Source organism: Pholis gunnellus (genome assembly GCF_910591455.1).
Source record: "Pholis gunnellus genome assembly, chromosome: 19".
In the NCBI taxonomy this organism is placed as follows: Eukaryota; Metazoa; Chordata; class Actinopteri; order Perciformes; family Pholidae; genus Pholis; species Pholis gunnellus.
This window is the reverse complement of record NC_136546.1, coordinates 18,556,638-18,570,026: the sequence shown is the minus strand read 5'-3', so window position 1 is coordinate 18,570,026 and position 13,389 is coordinate 18,556,638. Positions and strand designations below refer to the sequence as shown.

General features: G+C 44.6%; 1 protein-coding gene across 1 annotated transcript; it reads left to right on the top strand.

Annotated features, from left to right (window-relative positions):
* The first annotated feature begins 315 nt into the window (after positions 1–315).
* On the top strand, positions 316–12,218 carry clic5b (chloride intracellular channel 5b). The gene is made up of 6 exons (XM_079180316.1): positions 316–1,018; positions 9,077–9,186; positions 9,281–9,406; positions 9,976–10,082; positions 10,350–10,531; positions 10,640–12,218. The coding sequence occupies exons 1-6, from the start codon at positions 383–385 to the stop codon at positions 10,802–10,804; spliced, it is 1,326 nt and encodes a 441-aa protein (XP_079036442.1). The 5' UTR covers positions 316–382; the 3' UTR covers positions 10,805–12,218.
* Positions 12,219–13,389: the final 1,171 nt, after the last annotated feature.

Below are 13,389 nucleotides of genomic sequence, written 5' to 3'. Positions count from 1 at the left end.
CCATTCAAATCTTTAGCTGTGATTAATTACAAATTAAGAAACTTCTGTTCGCTTGAAGTATGTTCACAAAATTGAAAAATATAAATTGTGACTATTATGAATTGTTCCAACTTTTAGTAGATTAAGAGTTGGGGCAAAACAATCTGTTCACTGCACTGAAGAGGTGTTGCATTTGAGCCGATGTGTCCTTGAAGGCCTCGGCTTTTGCATAAATCACTTGTTAACTTGCAGGATCAAAGGTCTCTGAGTTATCGCTGGAATTTGCCCGGACGCTCAGTCAGTCAAAGGCAGGCGCGACTGTGTGCCACCACTTCAGCGCTCCAACACGTGAAAACCTCCAGGTCCACCAGAAAGGAAAGAAACTACCCCAAAGCCAACAAACATGGACAACGCTTATGACACAGTATATGAGGGAAGCGCGCAGGAAGAGAGCCGCGATGGAGCGGGCAGCCCCAACCCAGAGCCCGCATACGAGAACCCAGGTGAGGCGAAGGAGCCGCTGTACAGCGAGGTGCAGGTCCACGTCACTGCGGAGGGAGAGCGCAGCTCGCCGGACTACATGGACACCAGGGATAAGGACAAACGAAGCGGCTCGTCCTCGTCCTCTTCATCCAGCGACGACGAGGAGGCCAAAGCTGAGGAAGCGGTGAAAGCTGAGGAAGAGGTGAAAGCTGAGGAAGTGGTGAAAGCTGAGGAAGTGGCAGAGGTGAACGCGGAGCCGGAGCCAGCGGTGGAGGTCGAGGAAGTGAACGGCGAGGCGCGCGACGGATCCAGGCGCTCGTCGGCCTCCTCAGCATCCTCCGAGTCACTCGGAGACCCGTGCGACGACCCGCCGGTCCAGCCGAAGGTCCAGGAAGAAGATGACGAGATGCTGATGTCCTACACCCTCCCCAGCACCGACACCACGCCGGAGGAGTCCGTCGACTACATCCTGAAAACTCTGGAGAATGTCACTCTGGATGAGAGCAGCGCTGCGCCGGATGATCCCGGACAGCCGGAAATCTCTCTGTTCGTTAAGGTAAGTCATGCACATGCAGACTCTCTGTGCAGGGTCGACCCAGCTCATGCAACCCAGGTTTTTAGCTTCAGCATTATACTCACAGCATGAGGCATCAGACAAAAAGCAACTGCTGTAAAGTTAGTTTTTCCCTTAAGTGATGAACTCGGCTCTATATCCGATTTTCCAAAAAGCTTCTTGAAGGCATCTAGTCTGTGAATCCTTCACTTTTTTATCCTCATGTACAGCTCCTGATTGATTGATTTAGTGTTGGTTCCTCTCATAGATGTGTTACTGAGGCAGCAATAGGCCTACAGCCCACACAGCTATAAGTCCCACATTCAAAATCTTACTTAAGTAACAAAATACAAAAGTTTATACTCAAAGTAACAAAAGTAAAAGTACTCATTATGCATAATGGCCCATCACTGTGTACATCACTATCGTTGCAGCTGCTATAAAGGTGAAGCTCATTTTAATTACTTTATATGCTGCTTGTGAATTTATGCTCTGGGGATCAATAAAGTATTATCTTGACCTATAAATAATTAATCATAATTGATTTAATGTTATTACTATTACATGTATTGATTTGTTTAATTATTAATTTTATTCAATTTAGTGGAGTAAAACGTACAATATCTCACTGAATTTAGTGGAGAGTAGAAGTATAAAGGTGCAGAAAACTTAACTTACAATATAATACTTTGGTAAATAAACCTTGTTTCTGTCCACCACTTGAATCATGATGGAAAACCAACAGTATTCAAGTATCAACCAACTGACGTGTTCTGCATTTTTGAGACAGAACTTTGATTGTATTACATCTGCGTATGTCGCATATCAAAGATTAATAATTCATAATTGAGTGACACCGTCCAAAAGCGTAACATTCGTCGGCCAAGTCTGAGCCATAAACATGACTAATCAACACATTGAGGTCACTGATAATCATATAAAATAATCTGGAACAGTGACTGATATGCTTAAGTCATTTCACAAAGATCCACATCTTAATAAGTTTGATTTGCCAAGTAAGGCCAATGCTGAAGTGCCTTAAAGCTGCATTCTCTCTAATGTCCACCAGGGGGCGACTCCTCTGGTTGTATAGAAGTCTATGAGAAAATGACTCTACTGCTCTCTTGATTTATTACCTCAGTAAACATTGTAAACATGAGTTTATGGTCTCAATCTCTAGTTTCAAAAAAATCATGTCATGCTAATTTACTGAACTATGGTCCATTTAGAATACAATAGACCATAAAGCAGGGTATGCTTTAGGGCGGAGCTACCTTGTGATTGGCAGGTCGCTACCACAGTGTCTGTCCCGGTTTTCGTCTTAAAACGTGAACCCTTTCAACAGTGTTTTCAGTTAATGAAAGTTAACGCTAACATTTTTGGTCACCTAAAAATGTCTTATTCCGCGTTCAGATGCACTTAGCTTCACCGCGTTACTTCTAGTTGCAAAAAACCCCAACAAGATGGCGACAGCCAAAGTGCTCGAAATCGAAGCTTCAAAAGCGTTCACCACAAACCAATGAGTGAGGTACGGATGATTACGTCCACTTCTCACATACAGTCAGACTCTAACTAACTTTAGAGGTTATTAAATCAAACTTTTTGAAGCAAGTTATTAGAAACACATGAACTAAAACAATGATTCTAGGATTAAATATATATATATATAAAAATATGACAAAGTGTTGTTTCAGTAAGAAATGTCAGAAGCAGTGATCTCTTGTATCAGAAGCTTTGTCAGTGACTAATCTGGAGGCAGCCTGATGTAATAATTAACTCGTTTACTGTACGAGCCATAGAAACCAGGGGTGAACTCCATGCCTGAACAAATCACACTGTGTGCTTTGCTGCTTTTCTGATAGCCTACACCTCACCGACCAGCTCTATCAGCTCACGCAGGGGTCACTTTGCTGATTGGGCAACAGAGATTGAGAGTCAGTGGGCTGGGTCTCGAGGAGCTCTGTCTGAGCTCACTAAAGGCCTTGTAATAGGGAACGACAGCCGTCTTTTTATGTGCTAAATCTTTAAATCGTCTCTGTATTATTTCGGCTAAGGCTGTGGTCGGATAGGAATGGTGTATCCAATCAACGCAGATGAGTTGCAAACAAACAAAAGTGATTGCTACAATCTGAACTGGATGATGTTTTCTTGTAGCGATCCAAACATTCCTCCCATAATTGTGACAGGGACTGGGGCTTACTCCAGAAAGAGCATTAGCTTTAGCTATGCCAAAGCCAACATTTCATGAATATCATATCTTCAGAACAACAATATTGAATGTCCATTGTTCTTTTTTATAAAGTCATAAAGAAATCTTATTCTTCCGTCCTCGCAGACGATTTTCACCCCGTTTTCTTGAGAAACATCGGTGGGATTTGGGATTAGAGATACGCTATCTGGATGTCGTTATATGACAATTATGATAAACACGGACCATAGTTCACCATGGAGGTGACAACACACTTGGCCCCTTCTCCACGTACCACCCCACCCTCTATCCTGTCCAACCCGCGGGACGGATTTCCCAACAGTTTAATCTTCAACAATCGCCATAAACCAAACCGAGCTGCGCCATAAAAGTAGGGAGGGAGTAAGGGGGGATTGTCTGTCGATGCAGAAACCATACGTGGCTCCTCCGCTGCCGTCTGAGATAAAGCAGATCGCTACCACCACTTATAAGCGTTTTTTATCTTTATAATATTGTAATACTGTATGATAACAACTCCATTTAAGATAACACAACTGTAGAAGATGAAAGTTAGTATGGCCGTATAATCGTATTACTAGGGTTTGTTGTCACCGATTTATCATCTCACAATTAAGGCATTGATGACACTGCTGCATTGACCGTAGACGGTGTGATATTGAGGAGACTGTCACTTTTGGAAAGTGTCGACACAAAGTGGCGAGTTCAATCACTCCCTTCACTTTGGCTCTGGAAAGATACAAAATGTCAGTTACTGTTTGATGTTCAGGTGAATGATTAGCCCAACAAGTCAGTGATTCAGCTTCCTTTTGTCTCAAGAGGACACACAAAAAAAAACCCCAAGGACATTTCTTCTAAACCCTTAATGGTTATATGATCATCAAGGATTTAGACATTTTGGGAAATACGCTTGAAATGACAATCTTGATATCACCGTTGTATCTGTCCGGTGAATGTACAGCTACAGCCAGCAGCCTGTTAGCTTAGCATAAAGACTGGGAAACGGGGAAACTGCTACCCTGATGGTACGGTCCAAGTTAACGAAATCTCCCTAAAGCTTAATAATTAACCAATATAGAGTCTTTAATATGAGGGTGAGCGATCTTCTCATCAAACTAACAGCAAGAAAGCAAAATAAGTGTATCATCAACTACGTCTAACCATTCCGTAGATGTTTACAGGATGCAATTTCTAGATGAGTTTGCCTTTCAGATTTCAATTCAAAGTTTTATTTCATCGTACCATTCCATGAAAGTATTCACACCTCTTCCCTTTTCCACATTGTGGATGCTAAAATAGTTTGAATTTATTTTTACGTGCACATTTACATAAAGTCACTCATGCTTTGTCTCGGCTCTGTGCTTAATGTCGTCGTCCTGTTGGAGGGCGGACCTTCAGCTTGATGCTGCCACCGCCAGGCTTCACCGTTGGGATGGTATTGCTCAGGTGATGAGCGGTGCCTTGTTGCCTAGAGTTCAGGCCAAACAGTTCAATCTTGGTTTCGTCAGATCAGAGAGTCTAGTTTCTCTGTCTGAGAATCGTTGAGGTGCTTTCATGCGTCTTAAACTGAGGAGAAGCTTCCGTCCGGACACTCGCCCTGATCGGTGGAGCGTTCCAGGTCACCTCTCTTGCCATGAAGGGTCTTCTCTGACAGCTCAGTTTGGCCAGGCGTGCAGCTCTTCTTATCTCTGAGCTCTGCATGCACCTCGTGGCTTTGGTTTTTGCTCTTTTATGTCAGCTGTGAGACCAGACCAGGTGTGTCCAATCAGTTGAATTAACCACAGGTGGACTCCAATCAAGCTGTAGGAACGTCTCAAAGGGGAGAGCGAGAGAAGTGGGAGTTTCAAGAGTGAGGTTTTTTATTTTCAATGAATTTGCAAATAATAATTCTAAAATCCTTTGTTCCCTTTGTCATTGTGGGCTGTGTAGAGTGTAGATTGATTGTGTTTCACAATTTCTCCAAATGTTGAACTATTGTTTTGATGAACAGAAAATGAACTAAAGTCACATGAAATATAAGTTTTTATTTATTGATGCTGAATTTGAGATTCTGAATCTGAAAAGACCATTTTTATTGTGTGGGTGCTGTGAGGCCTATTGAGACCCTAAGTTTGATTAAGACCTCTACAAATAACACATTTAGAAAGCACTCAGCATGGCTCCTCATAACCACTGATAATGAACTCCTCCTCACGGCTCAGTAATTGGTTTGTGCTGCATGTTGGCGTGTAAGCCAGGAGAGGGGGCTGCTCTATAAATAGAATCATTTTTTAAAAACCAGCTGGAGCCTTTTTCTCTCTCTCTCTCTCTCTCTCTCTCTCTCTCTCTCTCTCTCTCTCTCTCTCTCTCTCTCTCTCTTTCTCTCTTCTTTCATCAGACTTTCAAATTTGCAAATGAGAGATTTTATTCCTGGGTAAATCTCTCAGAGCACTGCGCCCGTTGTTGGCTGTCAGACCTGCTTTATTTTTGTTGCCCTACTTAGGCCCTTTTGCATAAACAAACGCCAATTCTAGCCATAAAACCAAAGCCAAGCATCAATATTTCACAGACGAATCCTCTCCGGGTCTCCTGCTGGTGATCAAATATAACCCGCCTCAGTCAGCCAAACAAGTGAACATGCATTTAATATAAAAAGCTAGAAATACCATGTTATATTTATTCTTTATATATAAAGAAAAACAAGAAAGTGAGGTGACCAGTGTAGGAGTGACGAGACAGACGGGAGAGGAGGCGATGGTAGAGGTGTGTGTGTGTGTGTGTTGGAGGGGAGTTTGGTTGCAGCGGTGGGAAGAGAGGGATGGGGCTCCACCCCCCCGGGTTATAGACTGACACCTGTTCTCCACTTTGTGTCAGTGAGAGCCAGCTCTGCTCTCCATCTGGGTTCTAAATCAGAGCGCGGGGCTCGACCTGCCACCTGGACGGGACACAAACAAGGAAGACGGCCTTTCGCAGGACCAAGAGGAGGTGGAGATCATCGAATCGGGGGACTAGAAAACAAACACAGCTTCTTAACGGATCACAGCGACAGCGGAGATAATCTCACAGAAGTGATATCTTGGGGGTTTTTTTTGCATCTGTTTTTGTGGAGAATGTAGACCTTTCAAGGATAAGCAAAGGACTTTAGTTCAAATAAAAAGAATCAAGGTGACAGCCAAAACCAGGCATCATGTCCACAAACAGTCAAGACAGAGACCCCGATATCGAGCTTTTTGTCAAGGTAAGACAGAGACTCGACTATGCTTACGGTATCTTTCTAAAGTTACGTTTTATTGTAAGATAGAGACAATATATGAGCAGGACTTCACGGCTGTGTGTTGTGGAAAGCTTGTGTAACTCAATAGTAGAGGTAGAGTTACAGTGGCACTGGGCACACCGTTCTCTATGTTGACCCGGGATTGTTGTGACAGTGATACTGAAGCTGCTTGCTGATAGTGGGCCGTTACTCCATATTACACTTTAAAAGGCAGAGCATGACGGGCTCATGCGCTCCATCAATTGAATCAGCCACTCTGCTCTTTTATATTCAAGTATTCCTGATCAATAGAAGCTCCAGGTTATCTCCCGAAATAGAGCAAACGTGATAGAAGTGCAATGTTGTTTCAGTACATCAAACTCTTATTTCTAGAAAGCAAAACGCTGTAACTATAGATAACTAGAGTTCTGTCTTGACATGTAGCGAGCGATTCAAAGCTGTCACTCTCGGCATGTGTGAGGTGTGTTGGCTTTAAGGGTTTGATGCACAGACCTTGTATGTGGTTTCCATAGTAGCTGCAGCACAGATATTAGTTTATTTTCCTCCCATGCTGCCATCTGAGATGTGACCTGGATGGACAGAGAGCTTTTCCTACATGGTTGCACCTCCTTAAAAGACCTCAGCCACTGTTCAAACATATGACACAATATATCTGAGTTATCCAATGAAAGAAGGTTGGTTGCATCACGGGATCCAGCATTTTTATCATTCTCAGTCGGCCTTTCTGATTCTACTATGTCTCTCTTTAGTGCCCATCGAAAGAAAGAAAGTGTTTTAATAGCTTTCATAAAGTGCTTTTGGAAAAGAAAATGGCAAGATGATTCCTCTGAAGCTGATCTAACACCTGAACCCTGACCCAGCTGTAGTAAAGTATACATGTGTGTGTGTGTATGCACTGGATGGATCATGTGATAACGTTGCCTCCAGTGGACCCCGCTCATCATCGGCTCCCCGCTCCTTGTGCCCAACAGGCACAGTTGTGTGTGACAGCTTTTGTCCCCCCGGTGTTCTAGATGTTGATTGGCCATTATCAGCGGCTGTGTATTGTGTTACCGCTGAGCCTAGCCATAACAATGCACGGACAGGAGCCGTCACATGCGCCCAGGCTTGCATGGCAGCACCGGGCATCAATGGCTGGTGTGCATACAGTTGGCTCAGCTACTTTTAGACTGACAGCTGTGTTTTCTGGTGTTTGCGAGGAGCGGTGTAGGCTGCCGCCGGGCACATGAACTCAATGGCAACATTATTTCTGTTGTTTATCTTTTATCACTGGTGCTGCTTCCAAGTCAATAATTGAATGCCATTTGTGTTATTAGCCACATCAAATATAGAAATTACAGCACTTCACATGAATAAATTCTTGTTTCTTGAATAGTTTAATTTCCGAATCATTGATGAACTTTCTACACAGGCAAATCTCTGTTGACCTTGAGGTCATTGCACTTATTTTGCAGCATGTGGTGGACCTCTCTGTGACTGCAGACCTACAGGTCTGACCCTGCAGTCTGTGCCCCGTCGGCCAGTGAACCAGGTGATGGAATCACTATGTATAATTCAGCTGGGCCGTGTGGGTCAGGTGTCACTGCTGTGTGCTCTGCTGTGTATCCGTACGTGCCGACACACGATCTCACCGCACGTTTCACGAGTAAACGACGGGGAGGCAACCTTTTGAATCCTATTGTGTTATTTGCATGCTTTATTTAAAAGGATTAAACATTCTGGATTCATGGATTTCAAAACCAATTCGGACAAATATGTTGTAGTCAAGACCCAGTGGACTTGCAGACTGGAAGAGACGGGGGACTGAATCGCCAATCTTTCAATCGGAAGGTGACCTCTCGCTCTACCTCTGAGCCACAGCTGTTCCAAGAGCGAGATGAATACTTTGAGGAGTTGAGACCAAGTCAGTTTAGTGAAATCCCCACAGTTTTAGTCTTGAAATAAAATCCAGAATCCCCCTTTGTCTTGGTCGATTCCGAGACCTTCAAAAAGTGATCTTGAGACCAGTCTCGAGACCAAGACAGATCTCAAGTACTACAACAGCGCTGCACACCGGTATACACACCATATAGTACACATAAAATAATAGTGTTCTTTTGTTTTGACTCCTTTGTATCGGGGATTTAAGGGTGACGTATTTAAGTGCGTTTGCGTAGTCGTGTGTTCCCTGAACGACCTTACTGGTCAAATATAAATCAGAGATAACAATCAGCTAAGCTCAATATGTATTTAATTGTTAGTAGCAAGGTTGTCAACCTTGTGACCAACGACCGAAAGCTGGTGTAGCATGTAAGGGGAACTACATTCGTTATCGATTCATTTGATGATTAGTTTCTCGATTAACTCGTCGATAAACAGATCCTAAAACAGTGAAAAATGTCCATCACAGTTCATCAGATGTCTTGTTTTGTCCAACCACGGAAAAACGTTTTAGAGCCGGGCACCATCAAATGATTCTTCTTCTGTTCGTCAACTAATCGGTTATTCACCAAATCGATGCAGCTCTGATGTCAGAAATGTGCCGACTCAACTCTTTGGCTATATGTTTCCTGCTACGAGTGACTTGTGTGACTTGTTTTCTGTCGTCTTGTTTTGCGTGCAGGCCGGCAACGACGGGGAAAGCATCGGCAACTGCCCCTTCTCTCAGCGCCTCTTCATGATCCTCTGGCTCAAAGGAGTCGTGTTCAACGTCACCACCGTCGACCTCAAAAGGTCAGGATGGCTTAGGATACAATGGAACGCAAGCTTCCAGCGAAGCAGAAAAAAACATCACACACCAGTTCTATCTCTGTGTTTCTCTCTGCAGGAAGCCGGCGGATCTGCACAACCTGGCTCCGGGGACACACCCTCCTTTCCTGACCTTCAACGGAGAAGTGAAGACCGATATCAACAAGATCGAGGAGTTCCTGGAGGAAATGCTCTGTCCTCCAAAGTAATTCAGCCGGAAGGTTTTACAACACGTAGTTTACGGTATCGCCGACTGCACACACGCTGATTTATTTCACTTCAGCGACACTGTTGAAAGGACAGGAAACGTTTTAAGCCCAATAAAAGCGAATTTGTGCTTTATTTGATGCAGGCCGATGTCAACTGATATCGCTGTTGTGTTGTTTACGGCTGTGGTACACAAACTGTAACTGTATGTGCTTTATTTGTGTTATTTACGAAAAATGAAGACACGTTTTTTTTTGTTTTGTTATTTTCATTCTCAAGAAGAAGAAGAAGAGAGAAAAAAAATGAGCCAGTGTGCGAGCCGTTGCAGAGAAAACCGTCAGATCAACTTAATCGTTCTTTTACTGCCTGTAAAGTTTTTTGCATTATAAATGGGCCTTAGTGTGAGAGCGCTTACGGGGCGGCCGGCCAACTCGGTGTGAGTGTGTAACATGCTTATAGTCTGAGCTGAGCTCCGGTCCAGGTGTTAATGCTATCCAGATGGTTTTGTTCTGCCTGCGTCTCTGACTGTGTCTACCGACTTTGCCCCCCCCCCCCCCCCCTGCTCAGGTATCCCAAACTAGCCGCCAAGCAGAGGGAGTCGAACACAGCTGGAAACGACATCTTCGCCAAGTTCTCAGCCTACATCAAGAACACCAAACCAGAGGCCAACGCCGGTGGGCTGCTCGCTTTGTGCCATTTACACTCGTGCAGACGCACACATAGTCGCATGCAACAGAAAAAAGGAATATATGACAGCTGTTATTAAATTCCTCCACTAGGTAGTAGCAGAGTCCAGTATTTGAGACTTGCTTTATTTTGCTGTGCTGCCACCTAGTGAGATTATCACCACACACACACACACACACACACACACACACACACACAAACACAGGCATACCTTGTAAGAGTATTGTACTTATGTGTGTGACTTGTGTGCTTAGTTCTAGAGAAAGGTTTGACCAAGGCCCTGAAGAAGCTGGACGACTACCTGAACAGCACCTTGCCGGATGAGATCGATGCCGACAGCATGGAGGAGGAGAAGGGCTCCAACCGACGCTTCCTCGATGGCAGCGAGCTCACTCTTGCAGACTGCAACCTGCTGCCTAAACTGCACATAGTCAAGGTAAAGACGGGAGTGTACCTTGGGGGGAAAAGCCAATGAAATCTGGTAAAGTCTGACCTGCAGGTCTACAACCAGATACCAGCTCAACTAATGACATTCCATTGACAGGTGGTTGGTAAGAAGTACCGCAACTACGACATCCCCTCTGACATGTCGGGGGTGTGGCGGTATCTGAAGAACGCCTACACGCACGATGAATTCACCAACACCTGCGCCGCCGACTCCGAGATCGAGACCGCCTACAAGGACGTGGCGAGGAGATTAGCCAAGTAACTCGCCAAACGACCCGAGCTGAAACAAAGATAAACTAGTAACTCAACACAAAAAAAATATACATACATGTGACTGTCCTTTTTGAGTCTTCTTTCGTGGCATTTTCAGGAACCAGGAATATTTTTTTGTCGTGTCAGACGTTGCAGATGTCTGTGTCTTTAGGGTGGCTTACAGGCCTGCTGCTTTACAGCTCTACACGGCGTTGCAATGGCAGAAACAGACGCGGCAGAGCCGAAGTGGAGCGGACGATAAATCAGACACATTTTAACGCAATTCACAGGTTTCAGACCACATTCAAAGTTTGCTGCTGTGAAACGTCTTGACACGACACTCTCACTCAAACGATTGTAGTCCCGTCAGTCTGTTATTTATTTCTCACAAACACAAAGCTTCTCTTTCATACGTCCTCCAACGGTTCGCACGGCCAAACATTTTTACAAGCTGCTGATGTCAGGGTGGTTCTCTTTATTTATTCCTCAGCCCACAGAAGTCTAGTCTGACTCCAGTGTTTATTATCACGCTTTGGCTCCCGGGGGGGGGGGGACACCTTGATCCATCTATGATTGATGATTGGCGCTAATTGTTTCGCTTAATGTGCCTGTTGCAGATCCGCAGATTTAATATTTGATTGTCACTACTGTAGATGTGGCTGTATTTGTTTCCTTGCGTTTCACTCCTGCTCCTGAAAGATTGATTTGAAAGAAAGATTTGATTTTAATAGGTAAAGTTTAAATGCTTGATGATTTAGCTGATGAGGATATTGGTAGCTTAGAACAAAGCTTGTTTCTGATTCGTTTGCATGCATGCGTCTGTTTAAAATTGCAATATTTAGGAGCTTATTTTTAAGACATGAAAAACCCTCAACTAAATGTGCCTTTATTTGGAATAATTAAACATCCATGCCAATGTCACTGATGGACTCATTCTGATAAAAAAAAGAAAATGTATTGCATTTGTTCTGCCTCTAGCTGTTAGTGTTCAGTATCGGTATTGATTTTGTCTAAAGTTACACATGATATTATGAACGGAGAGAGTATTTATTTTGCGGCCCCAATCAGGCCTGATTAGGTAGAGCCATTAGTGCTGCGATGGGAAGCGTCTTCCAGGGCCAGGTCGACGACGGTCAGGAGCCCTGCCCCGCAGCCCCTCATCAAAGAGACATTTCCTCCGCTCTGAGGAGCCGATCAACATCCACGGGGGCTAAAGTTCAAAAAGTCTCATTGTCCACGCAGTGGTGGATGGAAATTTGTCTTGGGGCTTATCGTCTTTGGCCCGGCGTCGGGCTGCAACTGCAGCGAGACTTCCTCGGAGAACCTTGTGTGGTTTGGACAAAACATACAATATGAAATCGGAGCATGATGACTGAGAGGCCTTGCTCATTGTGAAGCTCCACAAATAAAATAATATTTTCACAGATCTGCTTCTGCCTTTTTTCTTTTTTTTTTGTGCGCGTTCCCAGCTCGGTGATCAATCAACACTGATACATTGCAGGCCGTCGTGAAGCGATATAGCGAAGGAGCCGGTGGAGACCTGGATCGCAGGTCCTGAAAAGGGTAAAGTGTGCCTGACTGAGTTGATCAAATCCAGTGGTGCAGGTCTGGTTCTCCATCCATAACAGAGAGAGAGAGAGAGAGAGAGAAGGAAGGATAGAGGGAGGGAGAGAGAGAGAGAGTGATGACCGTTGACAGGCTTAAATAGAGGCTTCCATGCCAGGGATCAAACGCCATCCCTCTTCTCCACTCTCTCATTAAGACGGAAAACCCGAGCGCCGCCATCCGATCTGTCTCCATTTTTCCTCAAAGGAGTCTAACTTGAAAGATCTGCGCCTGTCGGATTTACAATGGTGGGCGAGTGGTGTTTACCGAGACGCGGCCTTGCCAGAAACAACAGTCAAAGAAAAATAAATGGAGCCTGCCTAGTGTTTCCACAGGAGTAAGGAAATATGGAGCGAGACTTGTGCCTTGCTGTTTGGTAATTAGTACCTAAACATCCCTGTCCTTGGATCCCATCGCTCACATCCAACATTTCTGCGAGCTGGATAATATACAGTGGAGCATTAACGTCAAACACGTCTGGTCGCGGGGCCTGGCACGCCACATTAATCTGTTATTACACTCCCAGTGGATCTACCAGTCGCTGGGCTTGGCTTGGCCACCGTAGCACGGGGGAGTCCATATAGGCTGACGGGGGGACTCACACACACACGGCGCACTTTTATAGCCAGGTTTACTAAACCTTTTCAGCTCAGGCATAAATTGTCTAAATTGAGCCTCGCTTTTTGAGACCCGAGGTGATTAAAACAAACTGGTGTGCGTTTGGCGGCGTGAGGACCCACCAGAAACAGACCTGTGATCCAATTAAGGGCCAGGCCCATAGTTAAAGAAATACTGCATACGGAGACCTTGGCGCTCCTTTAGCCTCTGCATATTGTACCCAGGAGACGGACACACATGTTTCAGCCCGAGGTGAAGTTTGGTTTTACCTCACACTGTACCGCTATTTCCAGTAGAAACCCCGTATTATCCTTTAAATGCGAGGGCAGCAGAGAGAGGGCTCCATTTGTTTTTTTAAATCTCATACAATAT

What these genes read in the sequence shown, in the direction of transcription:
- clic5b (XM_079180316.1), top strand. Translation starts at nt 383, where the DNA reads ATGGACAACGCTTATGACACAGTATATGAGGGAAGCGCGCAGGAAGAG. An exon ending in AAATCTCTCTGTTCGTTAAG is followed by an intron (nt 1,019 to 9,076) that starts GTAAGTCATGCA and finishes TTTTGCGTGCAG; the next exon opens with GCCGGCAACGACGGGGAAAG. An exon ending in CAAACCAGAGGCCAACGCCG is followed by an intron (nt 10,083 to 10,349) that starts GTGGGCTGCTCG and finishes TTGTGTGCTTAG; the next exon opens with TTCTAGAGAAAGGTTTGACC.